The 17,609-nt window shown below is 29.8% G+C and overlaps 1 protein-coding gene across 2 annotated transcripts in view; it reads right to left on the reverse strand.

The window, feature by feature from the left end:
• Window positions 1-3,511: 3,511 nt before the first annotated feature.
• Window positions 3,512-17,609, reverse strand: part of LOC122272221 (uncharacterized) — a 97,228-nt gene continuing 83,130 nt past the window's right edge. Inside the window, exons 31-40 of one of the 2 annotated variants that reach the window (XM_087149837.1) lie at window positions 15,630-15,689; window positions 13,846-13,943; window positions 12,300-12,363; window positions 12,051-12,214; window positions 9,950-10,028; window positions 9,576-9,636; window positions 8,155-8,231; window positions 6,262-6,364; window positions 5,144-5,218; window positions 3,512-3,755 (exon numbers count right to left, since the gene is read on the reverse strand). In XM_087149837.1, coding sequence (XP_087005963.1) covers window positions 3,679-3,755; window positions 5,144-5,218; window positions 6,262-6,364; window positions 8,155-8,231; window positions 9,576-9,636; window positions 9,950-10,028; window positions 12,051-12,214; window positions 12,300-12,363; window positions 13,846-13,943; window positions 15,630-15,689 — 858 coding nt within the window. In that variant the 3' untranslated portion in view covers window positions 3,512-3,678. Of the gene's footprint in view, window positions 3,756-5,143; window positions 5,219-6,258; window positions 6,365-8,154; window positions 8,232-9,575; window positions 9,637-9,949; window positions 10,029-12,050; window positions 12,215-12,299; window positions 12,364-13,845; window positions 13,944-15,629; window positions 15,690-17,609 lie in introns of those variants that run through there. The other variant, XM_087149838.1, reaches the window with a different exon arrangement.

Raw genomic sequence — 17,609 nt, forward strand, 5'->3', positions numbered from 1 at the left:
TGAAATTGCAAACAGTTCGCATATTTTTCTCAATCACACTATTCTAAATTTCAGTTGTTGAGAAAAGTAACTGTTGTAAGTTTTGTTTTAAAGTCTTTCCCATCAGAGGGCTAAAGCCATGTGTTGTAAAACAATATGAAATAGTAGTCTGCCACTGAACGCCGGATGTGAAGCATCGGCTTTGATGAAGATAATTTTGTATTTTTAATTCTCTGAAGGCGGCCACCCTATTAATATGGAATTTGTAAAATAAGTGTATTTATTTTTGATTGTTTATAAAGCCCATCCTTTTGTGTTTTCATCAGTGTTCAGAAGCAGAACAACCATAAGTTTTTTTATTTTATCACAAAAATATAAAATGTATAAAAAACAAAGAAAAGAGTAAGAAAATGAGTATAGTCATAGAAAAAGTTAAAATTATAATATAGTATTTGTCAGTTAAAATAAAACTTTTTGTTTAAGTCATTGCTAACAATTCAAATTTCTCCGAGGCAATTCTAAAGTATAAATTAAGGTAGTATTGTTAAGTTGGAACACAATATTGCTAGTTTTGATGTCAACAATACAATTCAATTTTTAACAAAAACGATTGTTTCCATTGTTAAATTCAATGTCAACAATTCAAATTTTTCTGAGGCAACTCTTAACCTCTAAAAATTATTTTTCTTATGTACACATTTCTAAATGTCAGTATTCAACCACAAAACAACTTAAAGTCCTCAAATTTAGCATGAAGTTGTAAAATGTAATGAAAGAGGATCATAGCAATAATGAAAGTAGAAGTAAAGTTAGTACTGTAAAATTGAAACAATATTTTTAATCAATGAGCCAAGTTCTTCAAAAAGCAGTTGTGGAAGTAGGTTGTTTATTTAAAACTTTTTATAGAATTTCTTTAAAAATACAATTGTTAATTTGGGCATTTGGCGATACAACACTTATAGAATTGAAGGATTTGCTACGTCAAGCGCTTAGGTATCATAATTTTGATCTAGTTGCGCTTCTATGTCATTTTGATTTATGTTGCTAAGTTAACTTTCAAAAAATTCTATGGCTGACAACAGCATTTTTATTTTTTAAGTTGTTTATTTTTATTTCTTTCAGAATTGGGTATACTATAGCCTACGTCACAGGTTGTGTTATTCCTACTAAATTTAACCCATGAACGGCATTTTCTGCGAGCCTAACTTCAAGCCACAAATAAACAAACGAAGTGTTTGATCGTTTAAATAGCTGCTCGCCAGATTTTATTGCATTATAAAGAAAAGTAATTGATATTCGATTTTTGATTAATAATTGATTTATGTGGATAGTGGCATAGAATTTAGCATTGCGTCATGGTAAATGTTATTCCTACTAAGTGGAAGTAGTTGTGTTTTTTTTATATTATACCCAATTCGTTATTTTTTTATCGAAATGTTTTTTAACCTAACAGAATTCTTTGCCGACTGTTTTCTCTAGGAATGAAGAAAATAAAGTAAATATTTGAGTGTTGTGAAAATAATCTTATTTAGTTGTACAAAGTACTTCAGCCAAAATTTGGGAGCCACGTAAGAGAATTATATAGATTAGATCAGAAACACATCATTAAAAGGCAGAATGCTTTGGTGTTTTCAAAACGTAAACAAATAAAAGCAAACGTTCCAAAGGCGGAAAAGAAATACAGCCAAAATTTGGGAGCCACGTAAGAGAATTATATATAATAGATAATTTGCTACCGCTTTATTAAAACTTCTCCAGAAATTTGAACACTCCAGCCCGTCAATTTCATGGGAGCGAGAAGGAAGGAATAAAAAAGAAGAAAAATTAGAATTTTCTTCGACTTCTTCCAAATTTTAAAATTCCCAATTTCCAAATTTCTATGACGTCATCAACATGAAAAACTCATTAAATTACTTGCTTTCTTTATTGCATTAGTTTTTTGTCACAAAGAAAAAAATTCGCAAATGCTTCAAATTCCATTCAAATCTTAAAAATTAAAACTATACAACCGTCAAAAAACACATCAGGAAAAATTTATTTAATTACATGATTTCCTTGTTGCATTTGTTTCTTGGTTACAAAGGAAAAATTTAGTATATGCTTCCAATTTCTTTAACAATTAACACTATGCAGTCATCAAAAGCACATTAGAAAAACTCAATTAATTATACGATTTCCTTATTGCATTTGTTTTTCGGTCACAAAGGGAAAAATTAGTATATGCTTCGAATTTTCTTAAAAATTAACAATATGCAGTCATCAAAAGCACACCAGGAAAAACTCATTTAATTTTTTTTATTTCTTTATTGCATTTGCTTCTTGTTTTCATAGGAAAAAATTAGTATATGCTTCAAATGTCCTAAAAAATTAATACTATGCAGTCATCAAAAACACATCAGGAAAAATAAATTAATCATTTGATTTCCTTAATGTATTTGCTTCTTGGAAAAAATTAGCATATACTTCGAATTTCCTTAGGAACTAACACTATGTAGTCATCAAAAATACATCGAAACAAGTTCTTTATCCCCTGAGTATGAATTTCACACCAGGTAGCGGCAAGCATGTCGGTATCTACAGAGGCTATTGCTGTTGTAATTCTGACTTTTAGGTCATCAATTTTCAAAACGATCTTCCTGTAAACATTGTCCTTTATAAATCCCCAAAGAAAAAAGTCCAGCGGCGTTATATTAGGTGATTTGGGTGGCCAAGGAATTGGACCTCCTCGCTCAATCCATCTTCCTGGAAAATGGTCATTCAAAGAACTTCGATCGATGATAGCCCAATGAGGTGGTGCACCATCTTGTTGCAAAAAGACATGTGGCTGAAGCTCTTCTAGTTGTGGAAATACGAAGTTTTCCAACATGTCTAAGTATACGACTGATGAGACCGTCTTTTCTGTAAAAAAAAGGCCTAATGACTCAGTCGTGCATTAGTCCACACCACACATTAACCTTTGGGGAATTCCTTTGTGTCTCTCGGTATTCATGGGGGTTTTCAGATCCCCATATGCGCACATTATGGCAATTAACAATGCCAGAAACACCCATTTTGATGTTTAATAACTCATAACGCTTACCGCTACTTGGCGTGAAATTGACTATCGACTTGATATTTTCCGTGCAACAAAGGGAAAGTTCATTGACAAGGGTCATGAAACTTTTTGAGTCTATCTAACCATTTATGTTATTAATTTTAAAACTATCTTTATTATTTTATGAGTTATTAATCATCAAAATGGGTCCGGGACTTTATAAACACCCTGTACTTCTATTTCTTTCAAATCTTAAAAGTTAACACTCTTCAGTCACGGAACGAAAAGTATGTCTATAAACAGAAACGACAATATGCATAAATATTTTATTAAAATATGAATAAGATCGTTCTCTGTGTGTGTTTGTGTATAAATAGTTCATAATTGATATTTAAATAAGTGTATCTTCATACGAAATGTTTAAACATAAAGTTACTTATTTAATAAAAATGCATATTTTTGTCAGTAAACAATCTCTATTTTTTATAAATGCCATTCTTTTTGAAAAATAGATTTTTATTTTTTGTACAAAACACATTTCAATATACTTCATCGATTTCATCCAAGTAAACAGAAGTGTAACAATATCAGTTCTAGTTTCTTCAATTTGTAAGTTCTTTGAAAGTAATGATAGATATCTTTATTGATGAGCATTTTTTAGCTTCTTAATCTTTGTCTTCGTCTTGTGGCTTCGGTAATCTTTGAAGCACACCTTTTTTTCCATCAAGCAAAACATAATCACCTGAAAGGTAAAAAAAAGGAATGCACTATACATTTGTTACTTTCTAAAAATAAATACTAAATTCGAATTCAACTGCGGCGTCTGGTTTGAAAAAAAAACTACAAAGGTGGGAATTTTAATAGTAGGAACTTTGGTACATGGTAATTATAACTGTAGCAACACTGGTACACGGTAACTATAACTGTAGCAACACTGGTTCATGGTAACTATAACTGTAACAACACTGGTGCATAGTATATACACCATGTAACCTAAATGAATAATGTTAGTTATATCACACGTTAATTACATACCTACCTGACCTCCCACCACTCGAACTTTACCCTCGAACATCAAGCGCAAGCGCACTGACGCAGCGAACAGAACTTTGAGCTTCCTGGAGCTCTTTTGTATAGTGACATGATGTTTTCGAAACAAGAACAATTAAATTGGATAAAAATTGAATGTGCCAAGGACTGTACAAGTATATCAATGTCATCAAGTTCTTAAAAAGGCGAAAGATTAACCTGACTGATGTAGATAAACTAGGACATTTATTCTAGAGTCTAGCGAAGAATCTTTATTGCCTTACAGAACAGTAAAGAAAGTTAATGAAATTCTTCAACGAGGTATAGTTCGTTCAACAGGAGTTGGCAGTTGGCTCCACCCTCATCACGTGGTATCCGACGACACTATTTCGCTGTTTTTGGGAGAAGGATGTGAACAATACTGAACAAGGTTGCTATTTGGGGATCATATGACTAAAGTATTTATTTCGCAATCTTAATGTGCATTTTTTTAACATTAAATATTTCATAAATTTGATATTTCTTTCTTATGAGTGAATAGTTTGTCCTTTCCGAGACATTCTGGTGGGAAAAACAGCAGTTTTCAAATTTAAAACTATTAGCGTTTGAAGCGTATTAGGGGTTATCTCATTTTCAAGAGCGGAGATATTTCTCCTCCTTCTCTTGCGCTGAAATAAACTTTGCGTCCGAGGAGGTACAGCCAAATGCCAACTCCTGGTGAACGAACTATACGCCAAAATGTGGCAGATATGCCTCAGCCAGGTTGTCTAGAGTTGTCCAGGTCTCGTTAAAATTGTACACCACCCCATTCGAGCTACCACAGAACAGATGCGTCTGAAGGTATTCCGTATCGCTATCAGCATTGCTGTTTTCGTTACATAGTTTTAATATTTGAAGGACTTGACGGAATATAATGATATACTTTTCAGTCCGTCATAAAACATATTTTAATGCATTTTTAGTGAAAAATGTTAATTAAATCTAAAATAACAACTATTTAATGAAAATGTTCATTGCAATAGAGAAGTTATTATAATTTTTAAATTAAACTCTTAGTATTTATACATACTTCAAAAGAATTCCACTACTTTTATTGCATACCTGTTTTAAACTGCTTTGTGGCTCCTCGAAGTCCAACAACGCAAGGAAGTCCATATTCTCTGCTTACAACAGCACCTTTATTAAAATTCAACAAGCATTATTTTTTGAATTCTTATTTTAAACAATGAACCAGATTATTGTTTTAAGTCTACATATTGTCCATTCCTTTCAGTGAAATTTATTTTATTTGTTTCATCTTACATGAAACAATATGCTTAGGTGAAAAAACTAAATGTTTAAATTTTATATTCTTTGCAAGTCCAATTTTCAATTTTAAATCTGTAGCATTAAACATGGAATGATTAAAATAAAAGCTAATATATTTTCCATACTGTTTTCATTATTTTGTGATAATTTAGATCAGAATAAAGGAAAAGTATTATTCTTAGCGTTTTAATAATTTATAGCTATGAAAGATAACAAGAAACACCGGTCTTTTTTTTCTGCATTAAAGTTAAAATCTTCCTAACGCGGCTCACTTTCAAACAATAATTTATCAAATTTGCACATATTTGCTGTTGTTTAGGACTAGGAGAAACAGTTACTCATCATTGAAATTTCTTTAATTCATACAATAAATTATTGCTAAATTTTCGGATATGAATGAAAAAATATTTCAAACTACTTTTTTTTGCATTTTATATTTTAGTACAAATATAATTCCGACAATCTAACAGATTTTTTTGGCAGCCATTAGACTATTTTTCGTAATTAAAAAATACCAAAATCTATTTTCTGCTTGTAATAAGAGCGTCAGAAGAAAAATATAAAAGAATCACTGATGTCTTATCCGTGTGATGAACAAAAACTACGAATGAAATAGTCTTCTTAAATCCAGTGGGAATTTTTCCCACTACGGTAAATAAGTGTTTCGAACAATCTATATACTATCTATTTCTTTCAGTAAAAGTTATTTTATTAGTTTCTCTTTATAAACTATGTTTAAAAGAAAAACTGTGTTTTAAATGTTATATATCTTCGAAAATACAATTTTAAGTATTCAACTTTCAACATTGAACTAATATGCTTAAATTATAAAACATAAAATATTAGAAAATGGAATTTTATAAATTGCGAACGTGAAAAGTAATATAATAAAGGCTTTAATGTTGTATTACCATGTGAAATGAGTCCTCCAAGCTCAGTGACAACACCAGATATTATTGGGAAATATGGACTCCATCCTATGTCTGTACTGTAAGCGATCAAAATTTCCCCTGGCTAAAAATATAATTAACATTAATTTTTTTGTAAAGTGTGTTAGCGTAAAGAAATTTTCTCAAAATCTGCAATCCTTTGAAAATGCATTTAAAATATGAGAAATTTCATATTAAAAAAAATTGCATAATTTATTTAAATAAAAAGTAGTTAAAATTCTCAAGAATAGCAAGAAACATTTTAGTTTCGTTTTTGGGAGTTGATTTCGGTGATCGGTTTTCTCTGCCAATATACGCAAAAAAAAAAAAAAACTATAGCTTCATTTCTAAATATCAGGGATAAAAAATTTTAATAGGCTTCTCAGAGCTAATGAATTGAAGATCAAATATGAATCGCAAAAAGAATCGACATTTTTTGCCGAAATTACTGATTTTCATTCATCCGAATATCATAAATCAGTAGAAAATTGAAGAGGCTATCGCAACTGTTAAAAAAAAACATAATTGTGAGGAATAAATGTCAATTAAAATTTTTTGAAATTAATTTTACCCTATACTTCAAATATATAAAGACTAAGAATTTTTTTAATATTCAAGCACATGAGTTTCAAATTAGGAAAATATGTTCAAGAAAATGCACTCAAATATGAATACTATCTATATTTTGAAATAAAAACATATAATTAAAGAAAAAAAGAAAAGATTGGAAAACAGTTTTTTTTTTTTTAACGGTACATCTTAATGTCACAGTTTCGGCTAAACTAATTCTCAGAAAGACCGAGCTATAATGGCAGATGATGCGATTTTCACTTAAAAATATACCACCAAGAAATAAATAAACCCATAAAGGTAATGAAATATTTAAAAAAATCATTAATCTCGACTAACTTTCTGAGTTATTTTTAATTACTATATCAAAAATAATAGTTTTTTTTAATCATTTTTGCATTGTCAAGGATACTTCTATAGTATATTTCTTTACATTTTGGTCACAAAATAAAACCTATAAAACTGAACAACAGTAAGATATTTATATCCCATAAAACTGTCAAAAAATTTACTCGAATCAAAACTTTTCATTACGATCAAAAAATCCAACTGAGGAGGTTAAATAGAATTGTATTTTACTATAGACAATGACTTTATTAAAGCATACAAACATTAAAAAAAAACTCAAAATATTATTAAGTTATAAAGTTATACCAATTGCTATTTAATGTATTGTACTCTGAGATTCAGATTAAAGAAATAAGTATTATACCCTATTCTTTGTCATTTGTGAATTTTTTATTTGATAACTGCTCCTTTTGTGACAAAAAACATTTTCGAATGGGTAAAAATAATTTTGTCCGCCATTAAAAAATATATTTCTCACTTACCTAATAAAGAACCTGATAATCCTGTAATGATATTAAGATCTGGCTTAAGTTCACTTAAACAGTTTAAAAAATGGCGAACAATTAAGCAATTAATTAAAAAATGAGGAAAATCAATTAAGCAATTAATTAATTTTCCTCAACAACTGCAAATATTTTAAAATAATGTTTCGAAAAAGTAGGAACAAATAATAGTCTATAATATATTTTTAAAATCTATGTTACGTATTTTTGAAGATGTTGGTTGGTTGAAAAATTAATGACTAACAGTGCTAAAAAAATGTCACAAAGAGAAAAATCATAGATTATATCAAATAAAAATAAACAATTTTAGAAGGGGAAAGTTTATATATTAGTCTTAAAAGTTATATCAAAGTATATTTTACATATTTCAAAACAAAGCTATTGTTTATAAAAACTGAAAAACTTTATTTTAATTATTGCTATGTAGTTGTTACTTTTACGCATATACATGTACCTTTAATTGAGCAGCTTGATCCAGAGATACGGCTACCCTAGCATATCCCTTAACAACACCCTGGCTAACAGGAATACCTGGAAATAGGAATGAATAATCTTAAATTAAGCGTTTAAAAGAGTTGCTATACAAATAATCAACATAATTTTAACACACTAATTTCTTTCTTGAACGCCAGAAAATCAGAACAAAAACATAGTAATAATAATTCAAATAAAATATTAATAATAACTATAAAATTCATGAAAATAGAATACTATTCTACCTAATCTGCAAACTGTTCTAAAATACTATTCTAGCTAACATGAAAACTGTTACAGAATACTATTCAAGCTAACATGAAAACTGCTTCAAAATATTATTCTTCCTGACTGAAACAACAAGAATATACAAGAAAACTGTTCTAGAATACTATTCTACCTAACTTGAAAACAGTTCTAGAATACTATTCTTCCTAACTTGAAAACTGTTCCAAAATACTATTCTAACTAACTTGAAAACAGTTCTAGAATACTATTCTACCTAACCTGCAAACTGTTCTAGAATACTATTCCGGCTAACATGAAAGCTGTTCCAGAATACTATTCAAGCTAACAAGAAAACTGTTCTAGAATACTATTCTACCAAATTTGAATCTCTCCTTCTACATTAATTAAATATTTATTCAATTTACTCATACTTATTTAATTTACTTATATAAATTTACTCTTTAGTAAAACGATGATATGGAGTAATTATATTTTCTTCAGACTGCAATTTTTTTAAATGAATTTCTGCGTACATGGCTTAAAACGAAAGCAATATTATAAACATAATTTAAGTCACTTACATGAAAAAAACATAACCAGTAAAATCTCCAAATTAGTTATGTTCTTTTTCTTATAAACACTTATACAAATTACATTTGTGGCTTTCGTCATAAAAATTAATGTCAATGTTCAATCATTACAATTTTAGGTCGAATACTTGAGTTGATCAGAAACGATTGAAACAACGCTAACCACTACCCTTTGCATGTTCTGTCAAAAAATTGCAACATACGAAGCATTTGCCAACTACCAACTACTAAGCTTATTTCAAACTATTTTAAAGAGTGGTACACATTTAATTAGAATTAAGCTAAATTTTTGTGATCCTATAGCACAGAGGTCCCATGAACATTAAAAATTTTGCGAAGTGATTACTTTAAGAAGTAAGTTTCAATCATTTAATACATTTTTGACCACCTCTCTGTTATTTTTCAAATAAGATGTATCTGTATAGAAATATTATCCAATCAGATCTCTGAATTATGAGGTTGGTATCGAAAAAAAAGGAATTCCTATTAGTATTTTAATCTAAATTATTCATCACCATTAAATTTTTTTAAATCAGCGGGAACCCTGTAAATGTTTTATAAATGGCGTTCATTTTTCTTTTACCTTGCATTGTTAAATCAGCAATATATTCAGTTGTATCTGAAGTTTCTTCTACTTCATTTACCTAAAAATTCACAAATTCAATGAGGAAATTGTAATCTGAAAACAATTTATAACAGATGAAGAATGCTTTTTACAAGTCACTATTTCAAATACATGTAAATAAGTAATAAAATTAAATAAACATATTGTATATACAATAATTATTTGAATTTGAATATAAAGAACTTCCGGGAAAAAAAACTTTACAACTGAAGACATCAATATATCTCGAGTGTTATTCTCAAAAGTTAATAAATTAACTTCATTTTAATTGAAAATATATTTAAAAAAATGTATACTAAATTCTTGCATATAAGCTAAAATAGAACACTTACTGGTTTGGGGAAACCTCGCATGATTTCGGGAAACTTATATTGATCAACCACTGGAAATATTTTTCTGCGTTGATTTGCTCTGAAAAAATATACAAAGAACTTGAAATATAATATGCAAACTGGCAAAATGTTCGTTTGTATTATAAACAGGAAAATCACTGTGGAAGGCAATAGAATTTTTGTCCTATTCGTCAAGATGTAACTCAAGGAAATTTATCGAAAAGTACAAGTTCAGCCAGGATGGTTCAAGGGCTAGAATGCTCGCCTTATAAAGAGTAGACCCAGTTCGAATCCCAGCAACTGCTGCCCAGCTGCTCGATAGAAATTCTGCCGTAGTCTTGCACCAACCGCAGTGCTTAAGTAAAATATCCTCAATGTCATAAAGATCATAGGTTGGAATGTTCTTGTCAACGGGCTAACCATAAACTATTTTCGTGTTATCGTCTCCGTGTAACGCAATTACAAGTTAGTTCCGTTAAAAAATATTCCAAGAAAGCTAGTTTGTGCCAATGTTTGATCCAGGAATTTTCTTGTCTTCTAGGTTGGGTTTAAAATTAAAAGACTACAGAGTTGAACATTGACTGTCGCAAATCCAGAAATGAGTCAGCTGTTCAGCACTGGTAATAATTTAAAATAAAATTACAAAAGCTAATGTGATGCCACAATTGCCTATTCGTACCTTTTAAGATATCTTTAATTACTTACACTTTTTTTTCATTGTTAATCGAATTATATTTAAATTAAATCAATTAGTTAATTTTTATTTAAAGCGAACACAAAATATAGAAAATGGAGCGACTCTGAAGATAGCCCTGTAAAAACTGCCACCTTCAAGAACCCTCAGGGGTCCCGTTCTAGAGGTAGACCACCTACTCGATGGCTCAACGACACCGAAAACGACCTCAATGTCTTAAATCTTAAGAACTGGAGGGGAGTTGCCATGGACAGAGGGCGTGCTGTTGAGGCAGCCAAGGCCTGCAAAGGGCTGTTGCGCTCCTGAAGAAGAAGAACACAAAATATTTTATTCTTTTCTTATCAATCAATGTAACGGCTAACCTTTTTATTTCAATACTAATGTAGACTCATTAATTCTTTGTCGCAAGTTTAGTTTCTGTCTGAAGGTACAGATTTGTAAAAATCATGTATGTTTATATACATACATAAGCACTTATCAGCACCTTTGGAAATAACATCTAAAACGAAAAACATATGACCTTAACTGATGACATCATAAAGTGAAATGTATTATCGCCTTCTTGCTGTCACTTCCTACGTAGCAGAGAAGTGGGTACACTTAGAATTCATTTGAGTGAATTTCAAAAATTTGTGGTGCGGAATAAATTACTAAATTGCAAACTGTTTTATAAATTGTATTTCAAAATATTTGTATTTTTTTAGATATTTTGAAATATTTATATTCTATTTTAAATATTATATGAAATTTGAGAGAGAAACTGATTGCAGATTTTAAATCAACTACGCGTTATTACCTCAGATACAACAAAAAATAAGCACGCAAAAAATAAAGAAAAATTGTTCTCCAGTGTTATCATTAAATGTTACAAATGAATTCTCGATTGTTAGGAAATCCACAAGTGGTAGAAAAACAAGAATTAAGTCTGGAAGAATTTTCTAGAAACAAAACTATTAATACATTTTCAAGTCTATATGATAACTTGTGCGGTCGTCGAAAAAGATTTTACGAAGCGGTTGTAAATCAACAATTAAGTTTCAAATAAATATCCAAGAACAAAACTATTAAAACATAAATGAGCATATTTAGCCTACAAATAGATCTTATCTTCATATTTTTTTTAAATTATTGAGTCTAAAAAATTTTGTTTTAACTTTATATTTCACCATTTAGTACAACAAAACGCAAGTTGGTCTACCACTAAGAAAATTATTTCTCAGCAGTCGTACAAGTTGGCCACAACACAAAATTATTCAAACGTCTCTAAGCATTTATCATCAATGATTATCATCATTGATGTATTAAAAGTATCATCAATTATTTTATAAGTTTCGTTTTCCAAATCAACGAAAATTAGAGAAAACTGAATTAATTTAAAGAAATTAAATTAAAGAAAACTGAATTTACCTGGATATTATTTTTGGATATCTCGTATTCAACAAATCTCTAATTTCCTCCAATGTCATAAAATAAATAAGGTCTTTATCCGGAATGCGTCCTTCTGCCACCATCAACTTCGCCAAATGTCTAAAACCTTTTCTGTAGTGGTCCACACTTTTGATCAACATAGACTGCAACGAAGAAAAAAAAACAACTTTAGCACACCATGACAAAAAATCATGAAAAGGAACATCATAACATAGAAGTGGAACCTACCTTACTAGTTTCTCTCGATCTTACACCCCTACGACAATTTGGAATAGCGAATCTTAAAAGCCACCTGAAATATTCCAAGTAATTTTAACATGTTTTTTGGATAAAAAAGACTAAAATTAATTGAAAAATTAAATATTTGTAAAAGTTAGTAAGTAAGAGTTATTAAGAGTTAAGAAACATAAAAATAACATCTCTTAAAAGAGACATGTCCATCTTTCTATGCAACATTATTAGAAATCACAACTTCTAACCATTTTACGATCATTTAACCCTTCATGGTGCAATGAAACCAGTTTGGCAAAATTCAATAAATGCTACAAACCACTAGAAATATGAAATTAATTTCTGCCATCCTGTATAACTTTTGATCTAATAAAAGGATCTTCACATTCTAGGACACCATCTTAATGGCTCCTGGGGTGACCTCAACTATGCTAATTATTTTTAGGGTTTCGGATTTTTGAATCCCCTAATATATGGAGTTGTCGCAAAATGAGAAATATGGTCCAAATAATTTGGTCAGGCGAACGGTTAAAAGTTTTTCCCCTTTTCTTTTTATTTTGCTTCTTGCGTATTTCGACATTTCTCGAGAACTTTGAAAGCGAATTGAAAACTTTTTGAACTCAATTATAAAATTCGTTTATCCAAAGGCAATTACATACAAAAATCAAATTTCAGTAAACATTTATAACTTTTTAATATTTTATTTAATAATAGTAGAAAAAATTTTGATTTGCAAGGTATACAATTTTTTACTTCATTTCGAAGTATTTAATTTCACGTGCCAAAATGCAAACTTTCAACAAAATTGGTCGAATAGTTCCTGAGAAATCGAATTTTAAGTAAACAATTTTTTAAAAATTTAATTTCTCAGAAAAAAATCTCCGTCAAAACGTTTATGTTTATTCAGAGAAAATACTATTTTGTGACTGATTTTGTAACTTAAATTACCGTTTTCGCTAATTAATTAGCTCATTTGAGATCGTTCTCTCGAGCCATTGATATTGAGTCCCAGAACGTGAAGATGCGATCATAAGATTAAAAGTTATTCAGGGTGACCAGTTTTTGTTTTGTTTTGTGCACTAGACTTTACATTGCTATCCAGGGACTTTCTGAGCATGTTAGGTATGATTTCTGATGCAATTTTTCGCACTGAGTTAAATGAGATTAATTCCTAGACAACCAAATTATTAGTTTAGATGTTATAAGCGTTTTATGTAAAAAAGGTACAATTTTGTGATTAACTTTAATCACGCATCTCAATTGATATAATCTCAATTGAGGTAGAGATAACAATAGTTGCTTTCACATTTTTCTGAGTTAAAAGAATGAGATCAAACATGAAACAAAGCAACTGATGTTTCAATGTTTTACTATACTATTTTCAATTTTTCTAGTACTATTTTTGAATTGCACTTTTCATGAAGAAAGCCTTATAACTTCGAAACTATTTGTCCCATGGTTTTAGGATTAGTCACCATCAACAAAAGTTCTTGCAAGTTTGAACTATTTGTTCAATTGACTTGTACATAATAACTTATATTACCTGTTTAGAACATTTAAGGGCGTCCGTAGTTCAGAAAATAATTTTGAATAGTTTTCATCTGAGCTTTCAGAGTCCTCTTTTGCGCAGCCAGCTAATGTCTGTAAATGAGAAATGAATGAAATCGAAAACATCGGAATCATTTGAAAGAATACAGAGCAACCAACTTGTATAATTTTTGGTGAATATTTTTCAACGTGGTTGTAAAATGATAATTAAAATGGAATATATATATATATATATATATATATATATATATATATATATATATATATATATATATATATATATATATATATATATATATATATATATATATATATATATATATATATATATATATATATATATATATATATATATATATATATATATATATATATATATATATATATATTGAATATTGTTATATTACTGTATTATAAAAAAGAACTCTCATATATATGCGAATTATTCGTTTGTAATGATGAGTAACACATTTTAATAAAATCTGTAAATCTACGCATTTAAACATAACTGATACTACTACAGAGCCATTCCATTGTCGCAAGTCGGTTAAGGCGTCACTCGCATTGCTGGTTCGTTACCCAAGTTAAATGAGTTCGATCCTGGGGGCCAACAAAACAACCAAAGTGCAAGCGAGGTGCATGTTAAATTTGTCGTGGTTGAAAGTCCTCTCGTTAATTGTGGTGTGAAGTTTCTAGAGAAGAGTACCTGCTCAGGTGCTGTCCACGTCTTTTGATCAGAGTCGAGATTGCGTGGCATTCTAGCTAAATAGAGCTCAAAAAATGCAATAGTTCATTGGGCAGCACTTGTGTGACGTAAATCAAGTGCTACTACTGCACTTAGATATTCGTCAATAAAAAGTATAATATAGGGGCTATCAAGACCCAAATTGAATTTCATTTTGTTAACGAAATATAAGGAAGTAAATTATACATTTTTTTTTATAAAAAAATTGCTGTTTCTGCAATTTTTAAAATTTTGGACCAAAATAACCTCTGCGTGGCGTTTCTTTAGAACTCATTTTAATATACTGGAATTATTTTAATAATTCGATTAGTCCATAATGAAAAGTTTGGAGGCTAACAATTTATTCATCAAAACAATGGTTTTCAAAAACTGTATCATTTTGCTCGCTGATTTCAAAAATTAACAACTTATATTTTGTGTTGGACTAAAGTAACTCCACAAGGACCAAACTTTCCATCGGCTGACAATACATTCAATGAACAATTCGAATTAATTTTTCGAACGTCCGTATGAAAGGAATGCCAATTTTCTAAGCTTTGTGGAGGGAAAAAATTATGTTTGGAAAGTTTATGTTTTAATGCAAAATTCTTTATTTAAATTTAATTTAAAGTTACTTGTTATAGTTTTTTTATTCATAAGTTCCAAAAAGAATAGAAATTTGTTCCAGTTCTCTCATGTTTAGTCTTTTAAAATGTTGGTAAAATTAACGAAAATCATATAAGCTTTGGATTTGACTGTCAAGCACTTTATCGAATATTTTACAAACACTTAGTAATTGGCATCCCAAGTTATAATAGTAAAGCAATAATAATGAGAAAAACAAATCTAGTTTGGATATAAAAATGTGCATTACCTATTTATATGTATTAAGTGCAATAACTAATTTTCGAGCAAAAAAATGAAGATTACAAATTAAATTAAAGCAATTAAATGTATAATACAAGTGGTCATTGCTTTAATCTGAAACAAGAAAAAAAATATTTTAGAAGACAAATTTACAAATATTTATTAAGAAAACAGAAAATTTTACATACTTGTAGGAGTTTAATAAAAATTCGCTGATCTTGACCCCATGGTGTCGAATTAACATCAAACTGAAAAAGAATAAAAAAATTGAATATTGTAAACACAAAACTATTTAGATTTTAACCCCGTTTCGAATACTGAGACATCGAACTTTATTTAAAAATTGATAAAAAAAAAAGGGAAATATGCCACTAAGAACTTCGTGCCATTGTGCCGAGCAATTGAAAAATCAACGTAAGCGACAAAAATTTCAAAATTTAGATTTTTATATATAGTTTGCATCTTTGTATGGTAAGCTACATATATATGATAAAAAACTCAAAAACAAATTTTGTTTTATCAGTTATTTGAAATTCTATTTAAGGGCGTTCACAGCATTAGCAATGGAAGACGAAAAGTTGTCGAGCCACTTTTCTCGGACTCAATCATGAAGCACTTATGCTGTTTATTGATACATTGCTGACCGGCAACTTTTCTGAAAATTACTCCATGCGGGTTTTGATAGCGGATATAGAAGTAAAACAAACTAATGCACTTTAAAAAATTTCATTTATTATTCAACTCTTAATATTTCTTTTTCGTATGATAAAAAGTATAACAATCACCTACGTGTAATGGTACCCTACAAGTTTTGCAAATATATCCGGTTTCGTAAAGTTATCATAAATTGGTAGAGAATTAAATAGTAAAACTTGAAAAGTATGGAAAGTTACGCCCACTTTTTAAAATAGTCACCACGAAATCACTGCTTATATGATTGCTAAGACTCGTGACCGGTCACCAACGGTTGGCCACGAAAACACGAGTTAACTCGTGACCGGTTAGCAATGTGTTAAATTGCGCGGTAGTATAACTCTCATTGATAGCTGCCTTGATTAGGGTGTTAATGCTGGAGTTGTATTTTTTGCGATCATTTTTCCTTTTACAGAGCTATAGGTGCCACTAGCTTCGATGGAGAGGTAGAGATTGCCAGAAGACAAATCTATAATAAAATTCTTATTCTTTCTGATCCTGAAGTTGCTCTACAGACTATTTCCAGCAATAAAATGTGCAACTCGAAACGTATCTATACCTTTCGGTCACTTCTAAATTCTCTGTCATAGACTATTGCTTTGCAGTGGGATCTCTATCACTGTGTAGTGGAAGGAAATGACAAGGCTGACTTCCTAGAGAAAAAAAGTAGCACTAACATTCTCCAAAGGTCAAAAGCTGTGTCGATCTTTAAATTCAACAAAAAGAATGATTAAACCGGGATTTAACAAAAGACATAAACTACTACCTAATAATTATGCAAAATATAAAGCCTGGGAGTGTCTGGCTTCCATTATTCGGGATTTTCTTCGTGCCTCAGCAATTGAGAAAATACGTCTTTTAACAGGCCATGACTGTCTTAGTGGTCACTTCTTTAAAAATTGAATTCAGAAATTCTCCTAACTATATTTTATGTTACTCTAGACGCCTTATGAACTGTGTACATTTAGACACATGCATTGTATTGTATTCTTTTACCTCTGTCGTACAAAAATAATAGGAAGCAAGAAGCTAAGGGCTTGGTTACTAAACTCCCAGCATCTGTAAATGCTTTGGATTGTAACCATCATAATCACTACTTTTATTACATATTTCTATAACTTTAACTAAATATGATATGTAAAAAAATCATACACTTCCAGGATTTAAAAAAAAAAACTATTTTTAGAAGGAATTATTGTCATTCAAATCTTAGAAACCACTAACGATGAAAGCGAGATTTTTAAAAAAATATCGAAACCTATTTAACTGCCAGAAAAAACTAAGACAATACGTACGGTAAAAAACACCTGCCAGTGGCAAGCAAGTTTGTTTTGAAGTATTTAATCCCACCTCAATCAATAGTAATTCATCAGAGTCTGTTATCAGTTGCGATGCATAATGTGCAAACCTTTTGGCAACGTCAATGTAAAGGATTCAAAAAATGTAGGTTACGGATAGTAATTACGGAACACCCT

This window comes from Parasteatoda tepidariorum, chromosome 8, assembly GCF_982258835.1.
Source record: "Parasteatoda tepidariorum strain Cologne lab strain chromosome 8, Ptep-v5.0, whole genome shotgun sequence".
In the NCBI taxonomy this organism is placed as follows: Eukaryota; Metazoa; Arthropoda; class Arachnida; order Araneae; family Theridiidae; genus Parasteatoda; species Parasteatoda tepidariorum.